Here is an 18,878-nt window from a genome sequence, read left to right on the forward strand (position 1 = left end):
CAGGTATGCCTGCAGCGTGCCAGGATGGTGAGGGAATACTGCCTCCTGTCCCTCCTGGTGTCCGCAGCACCAACCTGCATCCCCAGCAGGGCTCCAGACCTGAGTTCCCAGCTGGGACAGACCCCCCAAGGGCACAGGGTATTCCCCAAAGCTTCTCTTTCCTCTCCTGGGCTGCACAGACCCAGAGCAATGCCAGTAGATGGAGAGGCCCCTGTCAGGAAGCTGCTGAGCAGGACACAGAGCTTGGATTGCTCAAAATACAACCGTGTCCCCCAGGACAGCCCAGCAGTGACTCCAGGAATGTTGTCAGGGGGTTTCAGCCCATGGTGGGGTTTCAGGGGGGTCAGCCCTTACCTGAGGTTTTGTTGTGGAGCAGGAACTCCATCTGCAGCCGCTGCCCACTCCTCTCAGCCAGGGCCAGGGGTGTTGGGCACTGGGGGTCCCCGGTGTCACAGGACACCGACGCCCCACAGAAGAGCAGAGCCTGCGTCTCCTTCAGGTCGCTGGTGGTGACGGCCACGCACAGAGCCTGCAGCAGCACCAGGGGTGAGCAGTGAGACCGAAGGCTCCCGAGGACAAGGAGGAGACGCCCAGCGAAAGGAGCCTGGTGAGTGCAGTGAGCTGCCAGACCTCCAGCCCCCTCCTGTCTGCCTGGCCAGGACAAAGAAGGCTCAAACTGGAAGAAAAAGTTTGGAGCAGGCAGCGAATCCCTCCCTTAAGGAGCCAGAGTGAAGTCATACAGCAGCGGGGCGGGACGGCTGAGCCGGAGTAGGAAAACAAACAAGCCCACATGCGAATTCCCGCGGCTGCCCGTGCCCCCAGCGCTTGTGCAAACACCAGCAAAGCCACGGCAGAGCTGAAGCCATGGTGGAAAGGAAGGCCGGGGCCAAAGTGCCAGGATGGCATTCCCCGGTGACGCCTTGGTCTGGCAACCTGCCAGCAGCCAGCACATAGGTGGAGACTGGGGGTGCTGGTCAGGTGCTCTGAGGAGGGTTTTCAAGCTGCCTTAACCAGTGTTTGCTACCAGCCCCAGCCCCTCTTGACCACCATCTAGCCCAGAGCTGGACCAGAAAACAATTTTCAAGACAGGGAGAGGCGAACCCTGAGGCTGTCTGGCTGTGGGAGGGGCATCTCGCACCAGACAAAGCCCTCCAGCCTGGACATGAAGCTGATTGTGCTCCATGAAAGAGATGTAACCCTGTCCCCACAGCTGGTTTGTGCCCCCTGGAAACCTCAGGTTTTGGCTTGGGATACACAGTGGGGACTCAGGGTGTGCAATGGGGGCTAGAGAGATACAGGGATACAGGCAGGGATACAGGCAGGGATGGTGGGCAGTGTGCTTGGGCACAGACCCCACTACCCAAAAAGCCCCAGGACCCCAGCTCAGCACCACTTAGCACCCAGGCAGAACCCCCATGTGGGTGCCCGGCCCTGGGGGCCACTGACCCTGTCGAGCTCCTCCTGGTTGCCGAAGAGCGGGTGGTAGTGGCGGTACTTGCCCTCCCGGTATTTGGCGATGAGGAAGCGCCTCCTCTGCTGGCTGCTGCTGGTAGGGCCGATGGCCTCGCTGGGGGGCACGTTTGCAGCCCAAAACTGGTTGGCCGTCGCATTGCCAAACTGCTGAAAGAGCTACAGGGACAAGGACAAGGAAACACCGATGTGACCATGCTGCTGGGGCACAGGGGTGGCTTGGGGGTGGCTTTGCTGGAAGCAGGGTCGGGAGTGCTGCCCAGGAGAACAGTGGGATGCAGGAAGAGCCAGAGGGGGAAGCGGGTTATGGGTGGTGTAGGGGGAGTGGGGAGCCTGGGTGGGCAGAGTGCAGGAGCACCCACCCACTGCAGGCACGCAGCAACCAACAGCCCCCATCACTGATCCCGCTTCCTGCCCTGGGAAAGCACATCTGGAAAGCAGCGCCCAGCTGTGGGAGGTGGGGTGGTGCTCAGCATCCCCAGCGACAGATTTAAAGGGCGTCTGGTGGCCCCTCGCCATCCCACTGTCCACACTGAACAATGCCATTACGAGGTTCAGCCCAGTCTTACAGAGCCCCCACATCACCTCAACACCCATGGGGGGCTCTGCCAGCACCCCCAACCCTTTGAGGTGGGGTGGGTGCACACGGAGGTTGAGAGGGGCAACACGGGCGGGAAGCCTGAGGGTGCTGGAAGGGTTTCAGGCAGCGTTGCCAGAGAAGGGAGGGGAAAGGAGCAGCCACAGGCAGCAGCTGGAAGCGTTTGGGAGCTCGGGGAGCAGGCAGTGCCGGAGGCGGGGGCTGCGCGGGTGGGACGCCAGGCAGGAATGAAGAATCTGAGCAGGATGGACGGGAAGAACGCAGCCAGCCAGGCTCTGCCGGCGGGAAATGGCTGCCAGGTTAGCTCTTGAAACGAATCCCAGCTCCCCCCGCCCACCCACTCCCGGCCCTGGCTGCACCGACGCATTCCTCCTCGCCGGCGGCCCTGCGGCTCCGGGGACTGCTCTGCCTTGGCCCCACGCCAATCCCACAGCCATCTCCCCACGGCCACATAGACACCATCTGTCTGTGGTGTACGCACACAGGTGCTGCTTGTCATTGATGGCATATTTGGGTGGGTGCCAGGGGTCCCCAGGGACAGGGATGAAAGCCTGTTGAGGGTCCCCTCCCCAGCCAAGCCACACCACAGTGTCCCCTCAGGGGGGATGGGATCTGGCTTGAAAAGCCCTGCTATGCTCCAGCAGCCTTCAGCCCGCAGCCAGTAGCTCCACTGTGGGGAAGGAACAATACCTTGATCAGCTCCTCAGTCCACACCTTTCTGTCCATCTTCAAGCTCCGAACCTTAGTAATGCTAGGGCCCAATCCTCGGTGCTCCCCTGCCAGTGAGACGAGCTGTTAGGGAACCATTTTGGGGTGGGAGAAGTCTAGGGGTCTAGAGGTCTAGGGATCCCCACTCGTGGCCCCCAGGATGCAGGTACCTGCACATCTCTTGCAGATGACAACACAGAGGTTGATGGAGGCCCAGTCAGGTTTGGGGGAGCCACAGTCAGCACAGGAGCAGTTGGATTCCACTGCCCAGATCCTCTCAGCCACCTCTGAGGTGGAGAGCGCCTCAGCAATGGACTGCTGCATGGCCTCCATCCACTCCTCCTTCTCCTGCTCTGAGTCAGTGGAGAAGCTGCCAGTGGGGATGGGGGTGAGGTACAGCACAGCTGGGGAGGGGCAGCACCCCCGGCATCCCCTCCCCAGCCTGGGCTCACCTGAAGATCCTGTATGGCGTGGTGAGGTCAAAGCCCCGGCGATCCACCTCCTTAACATTCCCCACATTCATCTCAATGTAGGTGATGCCAATCCCCAGCCGATAGTCCTGGTGAGCGAGGACAGGCAAGGGGTGAGGGGGCAGCAGCGACCCCTCTGGGGCTGGGGGCAGATAACGGGATCCAGTGCCTGTGAGCTGGGGTAACCATGGCCCTTCCCTGCCCAGCTCCTATCCCGGGGTGCCTGGGGCACTAAAGACTCTGGGGCAGCTCTTGGCAGACCCCAAGGCTCAGAGCCAGCAGGGAGTGGAGGCTGCAGCTCAGAGGTCACCACCCTGTGGGATCTGTGCTGTCCTCATTTGAGGAGTGGCAGGCCTTAGTGCCCTGGCTCACTGCTCTCTGGTCAGGCTGTATGCACAACGGAAGGGGTCCCCCATGAAATGGCATCAGGGTCCCTCACAGTGCCACAGTCACCCCATTTACCCACCTCTGCATTCTTGTAGAGGAACACTTTGTCCCCAGCCACCACCACAAAAAGCTTGTGCTTAAAGCCCCGCAGCTCCAGGAAACCACTTTTATCAGCCAGCTCCGTGGCACTGTCAGTGGCCAAGGACATCAGGGGCCTCTCCAGAGCTCTGCTCTTCCGCTCCTCTGCAATCTGCTGCAGGGTCCATATCCACTCGTTACGGTCTGCTGTGGGGACACAGGGGAGATGGGTTAGGATCAGCCTGGGGCCACGAGCCAATGGGACTCACCCCATGGGCTGGGCAGGGGGAGCAGCCGGGCAGCAGGGACCCCCATCACTCACCATCACTCTCGGCCCGGAACACGAAGTTGCGGTTGTTGGTGATGACCTCAAATTTCTGGTCTCCAATGCTGGTGACACGGGAGATGGAGGAGACGGGAATGAGCCGCTTGGAGTAGGTGTCCTGGGGCAGGGAGTAGGGAGACACACTGCTCACCTCTGTGGCCTCGGGGAGACAGGGCAGCTGTCCAGGAGGCTCCAACATCCCACATCTCCCCCCAGCACCCAGCCATGGCTCGTCCCTGGGATGCTGCCCCTTGGCACAACCATGTCTCCCAGCTGGGATGCCCAGAGGAAGGTGGCCCTCTTGGGGCAGTTACTCTGCCATCTTCTCACCCTGAACCCCCCCAGATCTGTCCACCCACCTTTTCACTGTCAAAATAGCGGAGATAGTCAGCATCAAGCTTCACCCAGCGCTTCTGGTAGATGTAGGACCTGGGAGGGGACCAGAGGGACCCATTGGAGGGGATGCCCTTGAACTCTGGACGATTCTGCTTGTGTGTTCATGCCCCAGTTGCCAAAAGCCTGGGGCCACCTCAGCATCGATCCTGCCTCATATCCCCAGCCTTCCATTCTGCTGTGTCCGCCACCCTCAATCCTGTGTCATGTCCCCAGTCTCAATCCTGTGCCCTGTCCCCAGCCCTCAACCCTATACAGTGTCCCCAGCCCTCGTGTCACTGTTGGGGACAGCAATGGGGGGAGCTTTAAGCTTTCCTCCAGGCACCAATTAAAACAAGAAGCTGAGAACAACAGCTGCCCCTAAAAGCTTCCAAAAATCCCTGTTTACAGCTCAGGACCTAACAGCCAGGCAGGGTTCAATCCAGGTGACACATTCCAGAAGGGCACAGTGGCACCAGGGGCAGAGGGAGAAGCTGGGCATCTCTATCAGGGTGAGAGTACGGAAGAGAGGGAGGACCCCAGGGCTGGAGGAGAGCCCACCAGGGGCCCCTTTGCCCACCCCAGCATACAGACCAGCCAAGCAGCACAGGGAAAGGCATGACACCCCTCTGCTCATCTGTGCAGCATCAGGGCTGCAAGGGAAGCCAAGCCCCTTCCCATACAGTTCTGGCAAGCCCTGCCATGCAGCCTTCAGCCAGCACTGTGCCCCGAGAGCCCCCCACTGCTGGTGGGGCTGGGGCAGTGGCAGCAACACAGTGGTTACTCAAGGGCTTGTTTGCTCAGGAAGTGTTTGGCCATGGGCACACGTGACCCCGCACTCAGCCTTTATATAACCACCTCCAGCATCCGGTGCTGAAGCCCTCAGCTCTGCCACGGGCTCGCTGCGCCCTGCAGGAGCTCAGCCCTGTCCCTGGGGGGCAGATACCCCCACCCTGCTCTGACCTACCAATACTGTTCAATGCTGAGGGCTGGGGTTCCTGTTTTCCTTTCACTGCCTTCCCAGGCTCTGAGTCCCTGCCAAGAGGTTGCCAGAGCAGCTTCCCAGGGACCTTCCAGCTGCTCTCACTTCCCCAGTAGCGCAGCTGCTCTACTGCAAACAAGGGAGCTTCCTCCTCCTCCTGCTCCTCAGTGGAACTGCTGTCTCAGGGCTTCCTCAGAGCCCAGATTACACAGTCCCCAAATATCCTTCAGGTCACCTGTTTGATTTTTGCCCCCCCAGATGGAGTCCAGGCTCTTTGAGGGGGTTCCCTGCTGGGATGGGGGCAAGTAGGCTCACTGGGCTCACTAGGTTCACTGGACTACCTGGGGCTGCCTGGGCTGCCTGTGACTCCCTGGGTGCTCACTGGCCTCTCTCTGATCCACTGGGCTTGCTCGCCCTGGAGCATGCAGAGACACCGCCAGCACCTTCTCTGTTTTTATCCTGTACCCCACTGGCTCTACACCATGAGCCCCAGGGCCAGGGTTGCACACATGGGGATTTGGGGCTGGCATTGCATGGGATGGGGGCCATCCCTGCCTCCTGTGGCAAACCAGCAATCCCCAAACCCACAGGTCAGCTCAGACACCCCAACTCATCCCTGACAGCTTCTTTTGGGGTCACTGCTATTCCAGGGCTCCCCCAGAGCAAAGGCAGCTCTTTTCCCAGTACCATGGGATGCAGGAGGGAGCTCAAGCTGCAGCCTTCTCTCCTCCTCAGCCAGCTCAGTATAACCACTAGTGGCACCCGCCCCGAGAAAGGCTCTTTCACCAAACATGGGTCGTTCTAACCTAAATTATGGGTTAGAGGGGAATGGAAGGAACCCCTCACAGTGTATTTTCACCAAAGCAAAATTACACCCCCATGATCAGGAATTACAGGTGGGAAAAGGAGACAATCACCCTTCCATGGCACACGGGGACCCCCAGCACATCACTCACCCCTGTGGTGGGTTCTTGTCCAGCCACCCCGCTCTGATGGTGGGTGACAGCGAGGTGCTGGCACTGGTGTCCTCCATGCTGCCTCTGAGCGTGCCAGGGCTGCTGCCGGGGCAGGTGTCGAGTGCCAGCAGGCGCGGGCTGGGGTCCCTGTCACTCCAGCTGCTGCTGCCACTGGGGATGAGGAGCCAGGAGAGGGGGTTAAGAGCTGGCGTGTCCCGGGAGGGGCTGAGGCTGCCCCCGCCTGCTTCAGTCTCCCTGTGCCCTTCCCCGAGGCACAGGCAACAGAGGCACCAGCTGTGTATGGCCGGGGACATGGAGACAGTCCCCCCATGGGGTCCTGGCACGTCTCCCAGCTCTGGGGAACAGGGCACTCCCAGGAGCACTCCCCTTGGGAGGGGGAATAGGGCACTTCCAGGACCACAGACCCAACCCAGCGACGTACAGAGTTGCTCTCTGCTCGCACACATGTGCTCCCCTACACAGCTCCTACGTGTGCACATGCATGTGCATACTGCGGAGCTGCACACACACGAGAGGGCCTGACCTGTGCACCCACCTGCCCCACACAAGTGCACTGTGTCCGTGCTCACACACCCCACACACAAGCACCCCTTGGCACATGCACACATATCCCTTGCCTAAACACACACACACTCACACAAACGTGTGCCCCCTGCACACACATCCCCAGTAGGGCACATGTGCACACACAGAACCCACATACAGACACACTCCTTGTGTGTGTGCACCCCTGCCCACACATGTGTCCCCTGCACACAGCATGGCAGCCCAGCTCGTACTCGGCAGGGGACACATCAGGGTGGTCCTCGCTGAGCTCGTCGTCACTGAAGAGACTGTTGAAGCGCAGGGACCGCGGTTGCCTCGTCACAGGCTCAGCATCCTCCTGCAGGGAAACACACAGGTGACACCTGGGGTCCCCTCGGTGCCTCCCTGCACCATGAGGGATGGGCAGGGGTGACACATGGGGTCCCCTTGGTGCCCCCCCTGCACCATGAGGGATGGGCAGGGGTGACACATGGGGTCTGCTCGGTGCCCCCCCTGCACCATGAGGGATGGGTAGGGGTGACCCATGGGGTCCCCTCGGTGCCTCCCTGCACCATGAGTGCTAAAGGAGAGGGGACACGATGCCATGTCACCAGCACCTGCTCGGCAGGTGCCCACAGTGCCGGGGTGCTCAGGAAGGGATATGCTGGGGCACACCGAGGGAGGGAAGCACAGCCAGGGGAGGAGCTGAACACTAGGATGGTTATTTATAGAAGCTAAAAAGGTCGGAGCTTCATGAGAAATCCAGCATCTCCTCCTCCTTGGCCACAGTGTTCCCAAGAAAAGGCAGATGTGGGGCTCCAGGTGCTCGTGGGGCTCTGCAGCTGCTGGGATGCCTCGAATCCATCCATTCCCATCCCAGACAGCATGGGGGGCAGACAGCAACTCCCCCTTCAGGGTTTAAATTCCGGGTGCAATGCCGGAGATGTCCACTAGCACGCAGCCTGGGCACGTGGGTGTGCTGGGGTGCTGCGCAGCTGTGAGTGCTCCCCGGAGACCCCAGGGGACCCAGTGTGTGCTTCCTGGTGACACTGGGGTGAGACCTGTGGGTGCTCCCCAGGAACCCTGGGGTTCCAGCACCACTGAAAGACCTGGTGGGTACTTCCCAAGGACACTGAATGATACAGTGTGTGCTCCTTGGGGACTCTGGGGTTCCAGTTCCCCTGGCAGACCTGCTGGGTGCTCCCTTGGGATGGTGGCATTTCAGCAGCACTGAAAGACCTGGTAGGTGCTCCCCAAGAATTCTTGTGACCCTGGGGTTCCAGCACCCCTTGGAGACCCTGTGGGCGCTTCCCAGGTAACCTGAGAGACCTTCTGGGGGCTCCCTGATGATCCTGGTATTCCAGCTCCCCTGGGGAGACCTGCTGTATGCTCCATGGGCCTTGGGGTTTCAGCCTCCCTGGGAGACTCAGGTGGGTGTTCTCTGGAGACCCTGGGGTTCCAGCTCCCATGGGAGACCCAGTGGGTGCTCCCTAGGGACCTACGGGAGACCCGGTTGGTGCTCAGCAAGGCACAACCCCCTCTCCAGCCACTGCTGATGTGCTCCTCCAGCCCTAACCAGTATCTCTGGAGCATCCCAAGGCCAGCACCTCTCCTGCTCACCTCCCACCCCATGATGGGACCAACCTTAGCCATCTGCCCCACAGGTCTGGCTAATTCCTCCTCCCAGGCTGAGTCCTCGTAGTCTGAGTCATCTGACAAAGGAAAAGAAAGATGCTGGGAATCAGCTGGGGTGGAGCAAGGGGTGCCATCCCCCCTGCCACCCCAGAGCCTGTGGGGAGAATGAGGATGCCGGCACAGCTGGTGTGGCTTCCCCCTTGCTTTGCCCTTGACAAACAAACCACCCCATCCCTGTGACAACAAGGGCTTTATCAAGAAGTTTGGGGAAGAGCTGAAAAAGGACAATGTCCCACTAATGGCACCTCCCAGCACGGTCACGACCCTGCTGGCCCTGCTGGGAAGGGACTTGGTGCCACCAGCCCCAGCTTTGCCCCATGGCTTTGCCCAGGCTTTTGTGTCTCTGCCTGAAAGCTTCTGCTGCTGGGGGGGGCCCAGGGGCTTCTCCCACATCTTTTCCAGCGTGGATTCCCCTCCCTCCTCCTCCATTCCTTTTCAGCTCCTGAGCTTGTGCACCCACAGAAATGAGATTCTGGAGGAGGATGGGAGCGAGGAGATGGTTTCTCCTCACCCAGCACCCACAGCAACAGGAATCCTGACCAGGATTGTAACCACGCAGGAAACAAGTGGCCCCAGATAGCCTGGCCCTGGCAGACACCCACTCCTAAATCCTGCTGAGAACCTGGAGCAGATTCCTCCTAAAATCCCAACCCAGATAATGCTGTTTGGGCACTGGCAACAGGTGAGGATGCTACCAGACTGCAGGAGATTGAAGGGTGCAGGCAGCTTCTTGCCTTGGCACCAGGGACCCCCTGTGCAGACTCTGGATGCCCAACCCATCAGGGTACAGGTGGGAGCAGCTTTCCTCTGCACACCTCGACAGATATGCCCCTGTCAAAGGCTTCTCTCAGCTTCTAAAACACACTGCAGGTCTCAGTTAAATCAATGCCACTTCCTGCAGGGTTATTGGCCCTAAGCAGACACCTAGGGCCCTGCAGAGCTCAGCTCTTTCTCTCCTTTCCAGCAGAGAAATTCCAGCTGAATTAGAGCTGAACCAGGTCTACACTCCTCCATGAGGGTCAGCATCACTCCCTGCAGCTGGCTGAGCTCCAGAGACCCCCTGAGGAGGGGGCTGGGGTGCAAAGGCATGGTTCTGGGACCCCATTACCAGGGCCATCCAAGGGGGCCTACGTTCCATTCCCCTGTCAGGTTCACTTTTCCTCCATGAATAAGTGCAGGGGCCTCCAACACCCATGGAAACATTTGCTTTTCCCTGGGAGAGGCTGCACTCAAAGCCCCAGCCCAGATCTTCCACTCGCTGAAGCCCCCACCCAGATCTTATACCCCTTGAAACCGTCAGCCCAGATCTTGCAGCCCTGACACCCCCAGCCCCAAAAAGCAAGGACAGTGACAGAGGAGAGAAGAACCCCAGCAAGCACAGACAGACAAAGTGATGGGGGAGGAAGGCACAGCATCCATGGGATGGATGCTGATGGGTGGGCAGCCAGACATCCCAAGGAAGATTTGGGACAGGGGAGGTTTGGAGGGGCCCCCCTTGTACTCACCGAACTCAGGCACGAAGGGGAGGCTGGCCTTGGAGGGCAGCTCCGGTGGCAGCAGGGACGGCGGCTTCGTGTGGGGCAGGGGGGACAGTGGGGACAGGGGGACACTGGGTGCTCTGTCAGGGATGGGAACCTCCTCTTTGGCAGGGATGCTGCAAGAGAAAGGAGGAAGCACTGCCTTATGCTGGCCCCTGCCCTGCTTCCCAAACCCTGGTACACCTGCAGCTGTCAAAGGGGGGTCTCAGAGTGCAGGTGGAACCCCCAAAGAGACCAAACCCCAGCAGATCCAAACCCATAAACTAATTCCTAACAAACGCCACAGCAAAGCCTTCCCTGTGCTCAGGTCATACCGTTGCTTTTCTATCCTGGAACTCTTTTCCTGGCATCAAAACTCGTTTCCCTGCACCTGCTCTGCAGCTCAGGATCCTTATCTGGCTCCAGGACACCCCAAGCCGCCCACAGCCTTGAAGCTACATCCCAGAGCAGATTGTTTTCTCTCCTCCAGTCTAAACAACGGCGGAGCCACTTCCTTGGCTGATGTGTCAGTGGCCACAAGGTCCCCTGAGCCGGATGGGGGTCCTGGGGATGTTCTGTGTTACCAGGGTGGACACTGGAGACCCAGAGTGCCTGCTGGGGCAGTAAGAAGCCCTGGAAATGGAGCTTCTCCTCAGTCAGTGAGCCATGCTCCCAGTCCCAAACCTTGCCCAGTGGGGAGAGGAACAATGGGGACTGTCCTCCTGCCCACAGAGCTCCTGAACAGCTGGGCTCAGCCGCTCCTACCTCCTGTTCCTTGCTTCCTGCCTTTCTGAGAATTGCAGACAGCAGGCAATCAATAGATACCTCTGGGATTATGGTGTTTTCAAGGGCAGGAAATTAAGAAGTTTCTCCAGGATATAAAAATATGAGGCACCCTCTGAGCACCCCTGAAGCCAAGCAGAGGGCAGATGTGGCAGGCAGAGCGTTCCCACCCCAAGCCCTGGGCAGGTGAACCCCAGGGGACCCACATGCTGGCACAGAAGTCACCATTCCCCCAGCTACCTTCCACCGCAGCCATGAGAAGGAGCAGCTGATTAGATTGGATATTTAGAAAAAATTCTTCACTGAGGGTACTGATGCTCTGGCACAGGTTGCCCAGAGAAGCATCCCTGGAAGTGTCCAAGGCCAGGCTGGATGGCGCTTGAAGCAACCTGGGCTGCTGGAAGGTGTCCCTGCCCGTGGTAGGGGGTGGGACTGGATGAACTTTAAGGTACCTTGAAACCCATACCATTTTATGATTCCATGATTCCACAGACAAGGCTACCATCAGCACCCCAGTTTAAGGAGATGGTGAACCCCAATGCCTCCCAGCCCCATGGCTGGTGCACAAGAGCTATTCCCAAGCTTGGGGTTGAGCTCACAAGGAGCCTTCTCCCTGACTGGAGCAGGAAGCAGGGGAGGACGGGAGCGCTGGCTCTCCCTGGGTCAGCCTGACCTCATTTCTCAGCACTATTTCCATGGGAACCAGCCACAACCATCCATACATTAGGGAATGCTGGCAGAGAAGGAGAGGAGCGTGGGCAGGGCATTGTGAGCAGGGGAGCCCAACATCATTGCTCCTAACACTGTCAGGCAGTGGCTGCTGGGGCACCCAGGGGTGTGGGGACCCAGGGACATGGAGGTCACAGTGCACAAGCCACAGAGGCCCCGGCAAGAGCCTGGCTGGGGTCTGCATCTGTGCAGCCCCTGCACTGGGGCTGGGGGGCTGCAGCAGGAGCCCCATGGCCAGCAGGGAAACAAGTCCCGGGCCAGGACAACCTCCATCTCCTGGATGGGGACATCTCAGGAGGGTTTCTGGCCAAGCCCCAGCCCTGTCACCTCAGGGACCCGCAGGATGTACACCCACAGAGTCCAGGTACAGATAACACCCCAGTTCTCCAAAACAGCCTCCCCACTGGTCTGCCCTTTCTCCATGTCCTTCTCTGCTGCTGTAGCATCCCTGGGCTTCATGTCACCCCATGGCTCCGTGGGGCAGTGTAGGTGCCCCATCATCCCTTCACACCCTGACCCCTCATGCAGCCCTGCCAAAAGGATGACCATCCTGCTCAGGGCAGGGCCTGGCCAATGCCACATCTGCCATTAGAGAAGTGGCAACCAGCATCTTATCTGCTGTCCCTGATCTGGGCCTCTTCCCCCAAGGGCGGCAGGGGGAACTGCTCTCCCACAGGCACCACTACCCCAAAGCCAAACCTCTGCCCAGGCCACCACCCCCACCCAGCTTGTCCAGCCCCCCAAGAAGGAGTCTTCTGTCATCACCTCCCTGGACATCACTCACTGCCTTTCTCCAACCCCCTCGGGGTTCAACCTCCCTCCTCCACCAGCTGCTCAGGGAGCTGCCCTGCACCCCAGACCACTCCCTGAGCATGGAGAGGGGCTGCCCTCACTGACAGCCTGACCACACAATCAGGGTGCAGACATGAGCACCCACTGCTGCTGGGACTCCTCACAGGATCTGTAGGTCTGAGCCATTACTGGCCAAAACTGAGGGGCTCACAGCCCGGCTCTGCTGGCACAGGGAGGGGGAATCAAACCCAGAGCTGGTGAGAGAGAGCTCCCAGTGTTGAACACTGCTGCTGGCACCACCCTGCAGGAGGTGGCATTGGTACATCCTGCACCCAGCAGGGCTGGGATGCTCCCATCAGCCCCTGGCACAGGGATGCTTGAGGTAGGTGGCCCAGCATTTGTGGGGTTGGTGAGACCCCGGAAGTGAACGTGGCCCAGAGGAAACCACACCGTGGTTCTGTGAGCAGCTGCGAGGAAGCGCCAGGGACCACGGCAGCACAGCCGGAAGCAAGGGGAGCTGGGGGGTGGCACCCAGAAATGCCCAGGGCTCTGCCCTGTGTAGGCAGGGCTGCTCCAGCTCAGAGGTGCCTCCCCTGTGGGCACTTTCACCTCCACAGGGCGTTATGGTGGGGGGCTGACTCCCACCCAAAGACAGGCTGCCAGGCCAGACCCATGTAGTGGCCTCACTGTCCACCAGCAAAGGAGCCAGAGCCCCACACCAGCCTGGATGGATCAAGCATCACCCTGGTGTGCGCAAGTACCATCCAGGCACGGGCAAACATCCCACTGCTGCAGACAAGCACCAGCCCCACATGGGCAACCATCACCCCCAACACAGGCAAGCATCACCTTGATGTGGGCAACAATCACCCCAACATGGGCAAGCATCCCCACTGTTGTTGGTCCCTGGGCAGCACAGCAGTGTCCCTCCAGCCCCCAGGCCCCCTGTGCCCACCAACTAGAGGCACCCAGGGCAGGTACCCCCATGGGGACAGGGGAAGGGTGTAGGGCCCAGCAGCAGCACCCTGGGGCTGTGGAGCTCCCTCAGTCCCAGCACAGGGCACTAACCCATCACCCCAGGGGACCCCAGGGAGGTGGCACCCTGAGCTCCCAGCACGTGAAGCCCCACACGCAGAGCCAGGACCCAACACCCGCCACAGGGTGACTCACACCCACACCCTCCTGAATGCATTCCTTGTCCATGCTGGCTGTCCTGACCACAGCAGCTCCTCCACCCACAGGCATGGCCAGGCACCAGCACTGGCCACAGTGTCACAGAATCATGGAACAGTTCGGTTTGGAAAGGACCTGAAAGCTCATCTCATGCCATGGCCAGAGACACCTTCCACTAGACTACATTGCTCCAAGCCCTGTCCAACCTGGCCCTGAACTCTTCCAGGGATGGAACAGACACAGCTTCTCTGGGCAACCTGTGCCAGTGTATCACCATCCTCACAGGGAAGAATTTCTTAGGAGACAATAGCTCTTTATTTTTTAAATATTCTCAAAACAAAAACCCACCTATAAGCAATATATTGCTGGTCATACAATTAAAGTGACTTTGGGGATAAGAATTTTGCAGTTCAGATGGTTAGTTTTGATCTCCCCAATATAAACATAGAATACACATATAATGCATATATGGATGCACAGATATTCTCCTGTATATATTCACTAGAACATCAAAGTATATATATGTGTGATGCATATATCACACATATATCCACATATCCACACGTGTATCAACACATACACACCAACCTACACACATACACATATCCCCTTGTGTCACTACCAAGCACCAGCACATACGTGTAATCTGTATGTTACATGTGCATCAGAACACAGCCCTGTGGCCATCCCCCTGCCCCACAGTGACACAGCCCTATGGCCATCCCCTGCCCCACACTGGCACAGCCCACAGGGCCATCCCCCTGCCCCACACTGGCACAGCCCAAAGGGCCATCCACCTGCCCCACACTGGCACAGCCCTACGGCCATCCCCCTGCCCCACACTGGCACAGCCCTGTGGCTGTACCCCCACCACGGTGACCCCTGAGTCTCACAGGCCACCAGAGCCCCCCTGTGTTCCAAGGGTGCTGCTCAGCCCCTGGCACTGGCGAGGCCACAGCCCCTGAGCCTGGTGGCCCTGCCTGCGGGTCCCCGATGCACCCCAAGGGGCCCTCGGGGCAGCCCCTGCTGTGGGGCAGCGCCCCGGCCTTGGGGCAGCGCTCCCGCCCCCGGGCACCGGGCCGGGGCAGCAGCAGTGCCCGCCGGCACAGCCGGGGCAGGGCAGGGCAGGGCAGAACGGGGGCCGGCGGAGCGGTGCCCGCAGCCCCGGGTCCCCTCCCCACCCGCCGCCTGCCTCGCCCCGCTCGCTCCGGCGGGCCCCCCTACCCTACCTGGGCGGGTGGCAGGCCCGGCAGGGCCGGTCGGCAGCGGGCACGGCCCGGGAGGCCGGTGGGAAGCGCCGCTGCTCGGCCCGGCACTTCCTGCGCTGCACCAAAACTTCCTGAGCCGGCTGGAGCGGCGGCACGGACCGACCCCGCGGCACGGGTAGTGCCAGAGCATCGGCACGGGCTGTGTGAACCACGGCACGGGCAGTGCCAGAGCATCGGCACGGCTGACACCAAACCCCCTCGGTACGTGCAGTGCCAGAGCCCGGCACGGGCAGTGTGAACCACGGCACGGGCAGTGCCAGAGCCCGGCACGGGCAGTGTGAACGACGGCACGGGCAGTGCCAGAGCATCGGCACGGCTGACACCAAGCCCCCGCGAGGCCAGCACTAAACCCACAGCACAGCTGGCACCAAACTCTCGTGGCAAGTACCAAACCCACAGCACAGCTGATACCAAATTAGCATGGCAAGTACCAAACCCACCACAGGGCCAGCACTACCCTGGCACGGCCATCATCCAACACATGGCACATCCAGCACCAAACTGGCATAGCCATCACCAAACACATGGCACGTCCAGCACCAAACTGGCACAGCCATCACCAAACACATGGCATGTCCAGCACCAAACTGGCATAGCCATCACCAAATATGTGGCATGTCCAGCACCAATCTGGCATAGCAATCACCAAACACATGACACATTCAGCACCAAACTGGCACGGCCATCACCAAAATGGCACAGCTGGCACCACACTGGCAGCCACTGGCCTCCCCATGCCCTGGTAGGCTCCTAACCAGAGCAGGATGGAGAGTGGAGTAGCTCCAGTGGATTTTGGGAACTGCTTCGGTGCAGAAAGGCAGTGGTGGGGACAGTCCCTGGGTGCCAGGATGGATGTTGATCCAGAGCCCAGGGGGCCACACAGCCTTGCAAACATTCCCCCACCGTCCCAGGAGGCTGCTGGCACCCAGGGGCTCCTCTACCCGCTCCAAACTCCACTCTCAGCCCCAACTTCACACCTGCCTGCGGCTCTGCAGCACTTGGGGGCGCACTGGGAGGATGGGACATCAAGGGGGGGCTGCGGGCACTGCTGCCCCCAACCTCCAGCCTGCTCCCATGTCATCAGCCACAGCAGCCAGCAGCAGTGTGCCCACTGCTCACTCCACCGCCCCCCATGCTGTGGTTCACTTCCTTGTACCCACCAGTGTGACGAGTCCCTCAGGCCTCAGCACTGCTTACACTGCAGGCAGGGGCAAGGCAGGGCTCTGTATTCCTGGGGGGACTGAACCCCAGCCCAAGCCAGGCTGGAGTGACCAGGGTGATCAGACTGGTCACATCCAGCTGCAGCCAAAATAAATATCCCCCCTGTGCTGGTACCCACAGGAAATGTGGGGTCTGGGGCAGGGCTACACCCAGGGGATGTGCTGAGGTTGGAGGGAGGGCTGGAACCCTCACAGGATGTGCTGTGGCTGGGGGCACTGGAGTTACCCCAGGGAGATGTGCCGGGGTCTGGGGGAGGTGAGGGGTACCCCCAGGGGGATGTGATGGGGTCTGGGGGAAGTTAGGGGTACCCCCAGGGGGATGTGCCAGGGTCTGAGGAAAGCGTGGGTACCCCAGGCCACCCATGTCATGATGATGTGCAACCATCTGAGGGTTCCACCCACATCACAGCAGCCCCCAGAGGGACCCCACTCCTTGGGGCACCCCCAGGCCCACCCTCCTGCCACCCCCTTACCTCCTGTGGGACACGGCCCTGGGGGGCAGCACGGGGGGCCGGTCAGGCAGTGGGGGGCCCCTCAGGGACTGGCACTTGGCTTCCAGCTGGTGTCTCTTGGCTGGCAGCGGAGGCAGAGGGGGTCTAGCCCTGCTTTCGGCAGCGGGCTTCTCCACAGGGGCTGGTGGCGAGGGGTCCTCCAGGGCTGGGGGGTGGCTGCGGGGCACAGGGCAGGGCTCTGGGCTGCCCCCTGACAGCAATGGGGAGAACTTGAGCGGGGGGCGGCAGCCCACCCTGGGTGGGATGGGTGGGGGCAGCTGGGTGGAAGTCGCAGCTCGCTCTGGCTCCAGCAGTGGGGTCCCACTGGGTGCTGGCATGGACCAGGGCTCTGCCTGCTCCGGCTGCTCCGGCTGCTCCAGCCCCGGTGCGGCGCTCAGGCGGAAGATGTGGCGTTTCATGGGGACAGGTTTGCTGGCGTGGCACTGGTGGTTCCCGACGGGCAGTGGGGCCTCAGCAAAGGCTTTCTGCAGCCCCAGGAGGATGCGGCGGCGGTGGCCAGGCAGCAGCACCCCGAGGCGGGTGAGCCCCTCATCTGTCAGTGCCCGGCAGTCCCACACCGACCACAGGCTGCTTTGCTGGAAGCTCTCCACATACTGATCGAGGTGAAGGGCGGCCAGCCAGGCGGCCACTGGCAGAGATCCCTCCTCCTCCATGGCAGGGGTCTGGCCACAGACCCTGTGCCACTCAGTGCATCTCCTGTGCCCGGCAAGGCTCAGGATGGCATCAGGACCTGGGGATGGAGACAACAGTCAGAGGCAGTCCCAAAACAAGCACCAGCTGAAATCCCAGGTCCCAAAATCAACATTCCCAGTGAAGCCACCTGTTTTTCCTAGGGTCTCCAATGACCCTGTGCCCCTAGGATCACCCAGTCCTGAACTGGGGGCTGCAGGAGGATGGGAATGTTGGAGGTTCCCTGTTCAGGTGTCAAAACGGAGGTCATCCCCACTGATCCTCACAGATGATGGTTCACCCAAACCCCACCAAAGCCCTACTCACAGACCATGTGCCCACTATGGCAGAGCTCCTGGGGCTGGAGCCCTGGCTGTCGTTGGCATTGCTCCAGATGGCACCCCAGCCTGCTAACAGAGTACCTGTGCAGCATCTTAGGGTGCACCCACCTAGCAGAGCACCTTTGAGGCACCCAAAGCTTGGGTGGAAGGGGCACAACAGGGCTCACTCAGGGTCCCAGCCCCTCCAGACCCCAGTGAGCAGCAGAGCACCCTTGTGGCACCCAGAGCTTGGGACACAGGGGCTTGCTTGGTCTGCCATCTCCTGCAGCAGAGCCCATGTCCCAAGCAGCGGGTGGGATTCTTTGCCCTTCCCACCCACCGGCACCACAGTCCCGGCACTCCCCGACTCCAGGAGGGAGGCAGACCCCAGCTGTGCTGGCACACACGGCACTGCCAGTGACCCCAGCACTATCTTATTTTGGGTTCGCTGGAGGATTTTTTAGACCTGCTAAGGAGTTGGAGGATTTCCTGAGCCATAAATAGGCCAGGCTGATTTGCCATCAGAGTCACATTTTCTGTGACTCAGGCAGGTCCCAGCCCCCAGCAGCACTTGTGGTTTTGGTGCAAAGTGCGCAGCTGAGTAAGGTTCATCTTTGACCCGGTGCTAACCGGACACTGACAAGCCTGTGGCACAGTGAGGTCCCCGCAGCCGGTGATCCCCACACCTCCAAACATCGGCATCCTAGTGCTGCAGTGCCACTTCCCTGGCACCTCCTGGCACTGCTCGGCTCTCCATCAGGCTGCAAAAGGTCCTGTGCAAGGGCCAAGTGTCCAAGGAAGGAGCAACAGGGACCCCAGAGCTGGCTGACCCCTGGGGCTCCTCACTGGCAGCACCAGAGAAACCAGCAGCATCCAGGACCTTCCCACTGGTCCCAGCAATTCCAATCAATAGCATAAAATCCCTGAATCAGAAAAAAATTCCCTCTTACACCTCCACACCTAAAAAACACTCATCTAATACTGAAAATGGGCAAGTGATGGTGCTGGGTGACATTGCTGTCACCAGATTCCAGTGACACCGGCACAGGCAGGCTAACCCCAGCTGGGCGCTGCCTGCATGGACAAAACACCATGGAGAAATAGAGGGAAGCACAGGGACACTGGTATGGCACTCCCACACATGTCCCCTCCTGGCCAGAGCCGAGGAGTCATCACCAGCGCCCACCTGTGCCAGTATCCCTGGCCCTGTGCCAGGACATCCATGCAGTGGTTGTACAGACCCATCAGGAAGGAACAGCTGCACCAGAACCATCTCAGCACCATCCATGGTGGCCAAGGGCCCTCCTT

The 18,878-nt window shown here is 60.3% G+C and overlaps 1 protein-coding gene across 7 annotated transcripts in view; it reads right to left on the reverse strand.

The window, feature by feature from the left end:
• Positions 1 to 18,878, reverse strand: part of ARAP1 (ArfGAP with RhoGAP domain, ankyrin repeat and PH domain 1) — a 40,507-nt gene that overhangs the window by 17,036 nt on the left and 4,593 nt on the right. For 6 of the 7 annotated variants that reach the window (XM_071565156.1, XM_071565148.1, XM_071565115.1 and 3 more), the window contains 13 exons: positions 16,543 to 17,311; positions 10,093 to 10,241; positions 8,537 to 8,604; positions 7,147 to 7,250; positions 6,347 to 6,517; positions 4,396 to 4,465; positions 4,034 to 4,154; positions 3,713 to 3,918; positions 3,229 to 3,335; positions 2,947 to 3,146; positions 2,759 to 2,844; positions 1,447 to 1,629; positions 355 to 529 (listed from right to left, as the gene is read on the reverse strand). In XM_071565156.1, coding sequence (XP_071421257.1) covers positions 355 to 529; positions 1,447 to 1,629; positions 2,759 to 2,844; positions 2,947 to 3,146; positions 3,229 to 3,335; positions 3,713 to 3,918; positions 4,034 to 4,154; positions 4,396 to 4,465; positions 6,347 to 6,517; positions 7,147 to 7,250; positions 8,537 to 8,604; positions 10,093 to 10,241; positions 16,543 to 17,234 — 2,332 coding nt within the window. In that variant the 5' untranslated portion in view covers positions 17,235 to 17,311. The remainder of the gene's footprint in view (positions 1 to 354; positions 530 to 1,446; positions 1,630 to 2,758; positions 2,845 to 2,946; positions 3,147 to 3,228; positions 3,336 to 3,712; positions 3,919 to 4,033; positions 4,155 to 4,395; positions 4,466 to 6,346; positions 6,518 to 7,146; positions 7,251 to 8,536; positions 8,605 to 10,092; positions 10,242 to 16,542; positions 17,312 to 18,878) is intronic. The other variant, XM_071565132.1, reaches the window with a different exon arrangement.

Source organism: Pithys albifrons, chromosome 1 (genome assembly GCF_047495875.1).
Source record: "Pithys albifrons albifrons isolate INPA30051 chromosome 1, PitAlb_v1, whole genome shotgun sequence".
NCBI lineage: Eukaryota > Metazoa > Chordata > Aves > Passeriformes > Thamnophilidae > Pithys > Pithys albifrons.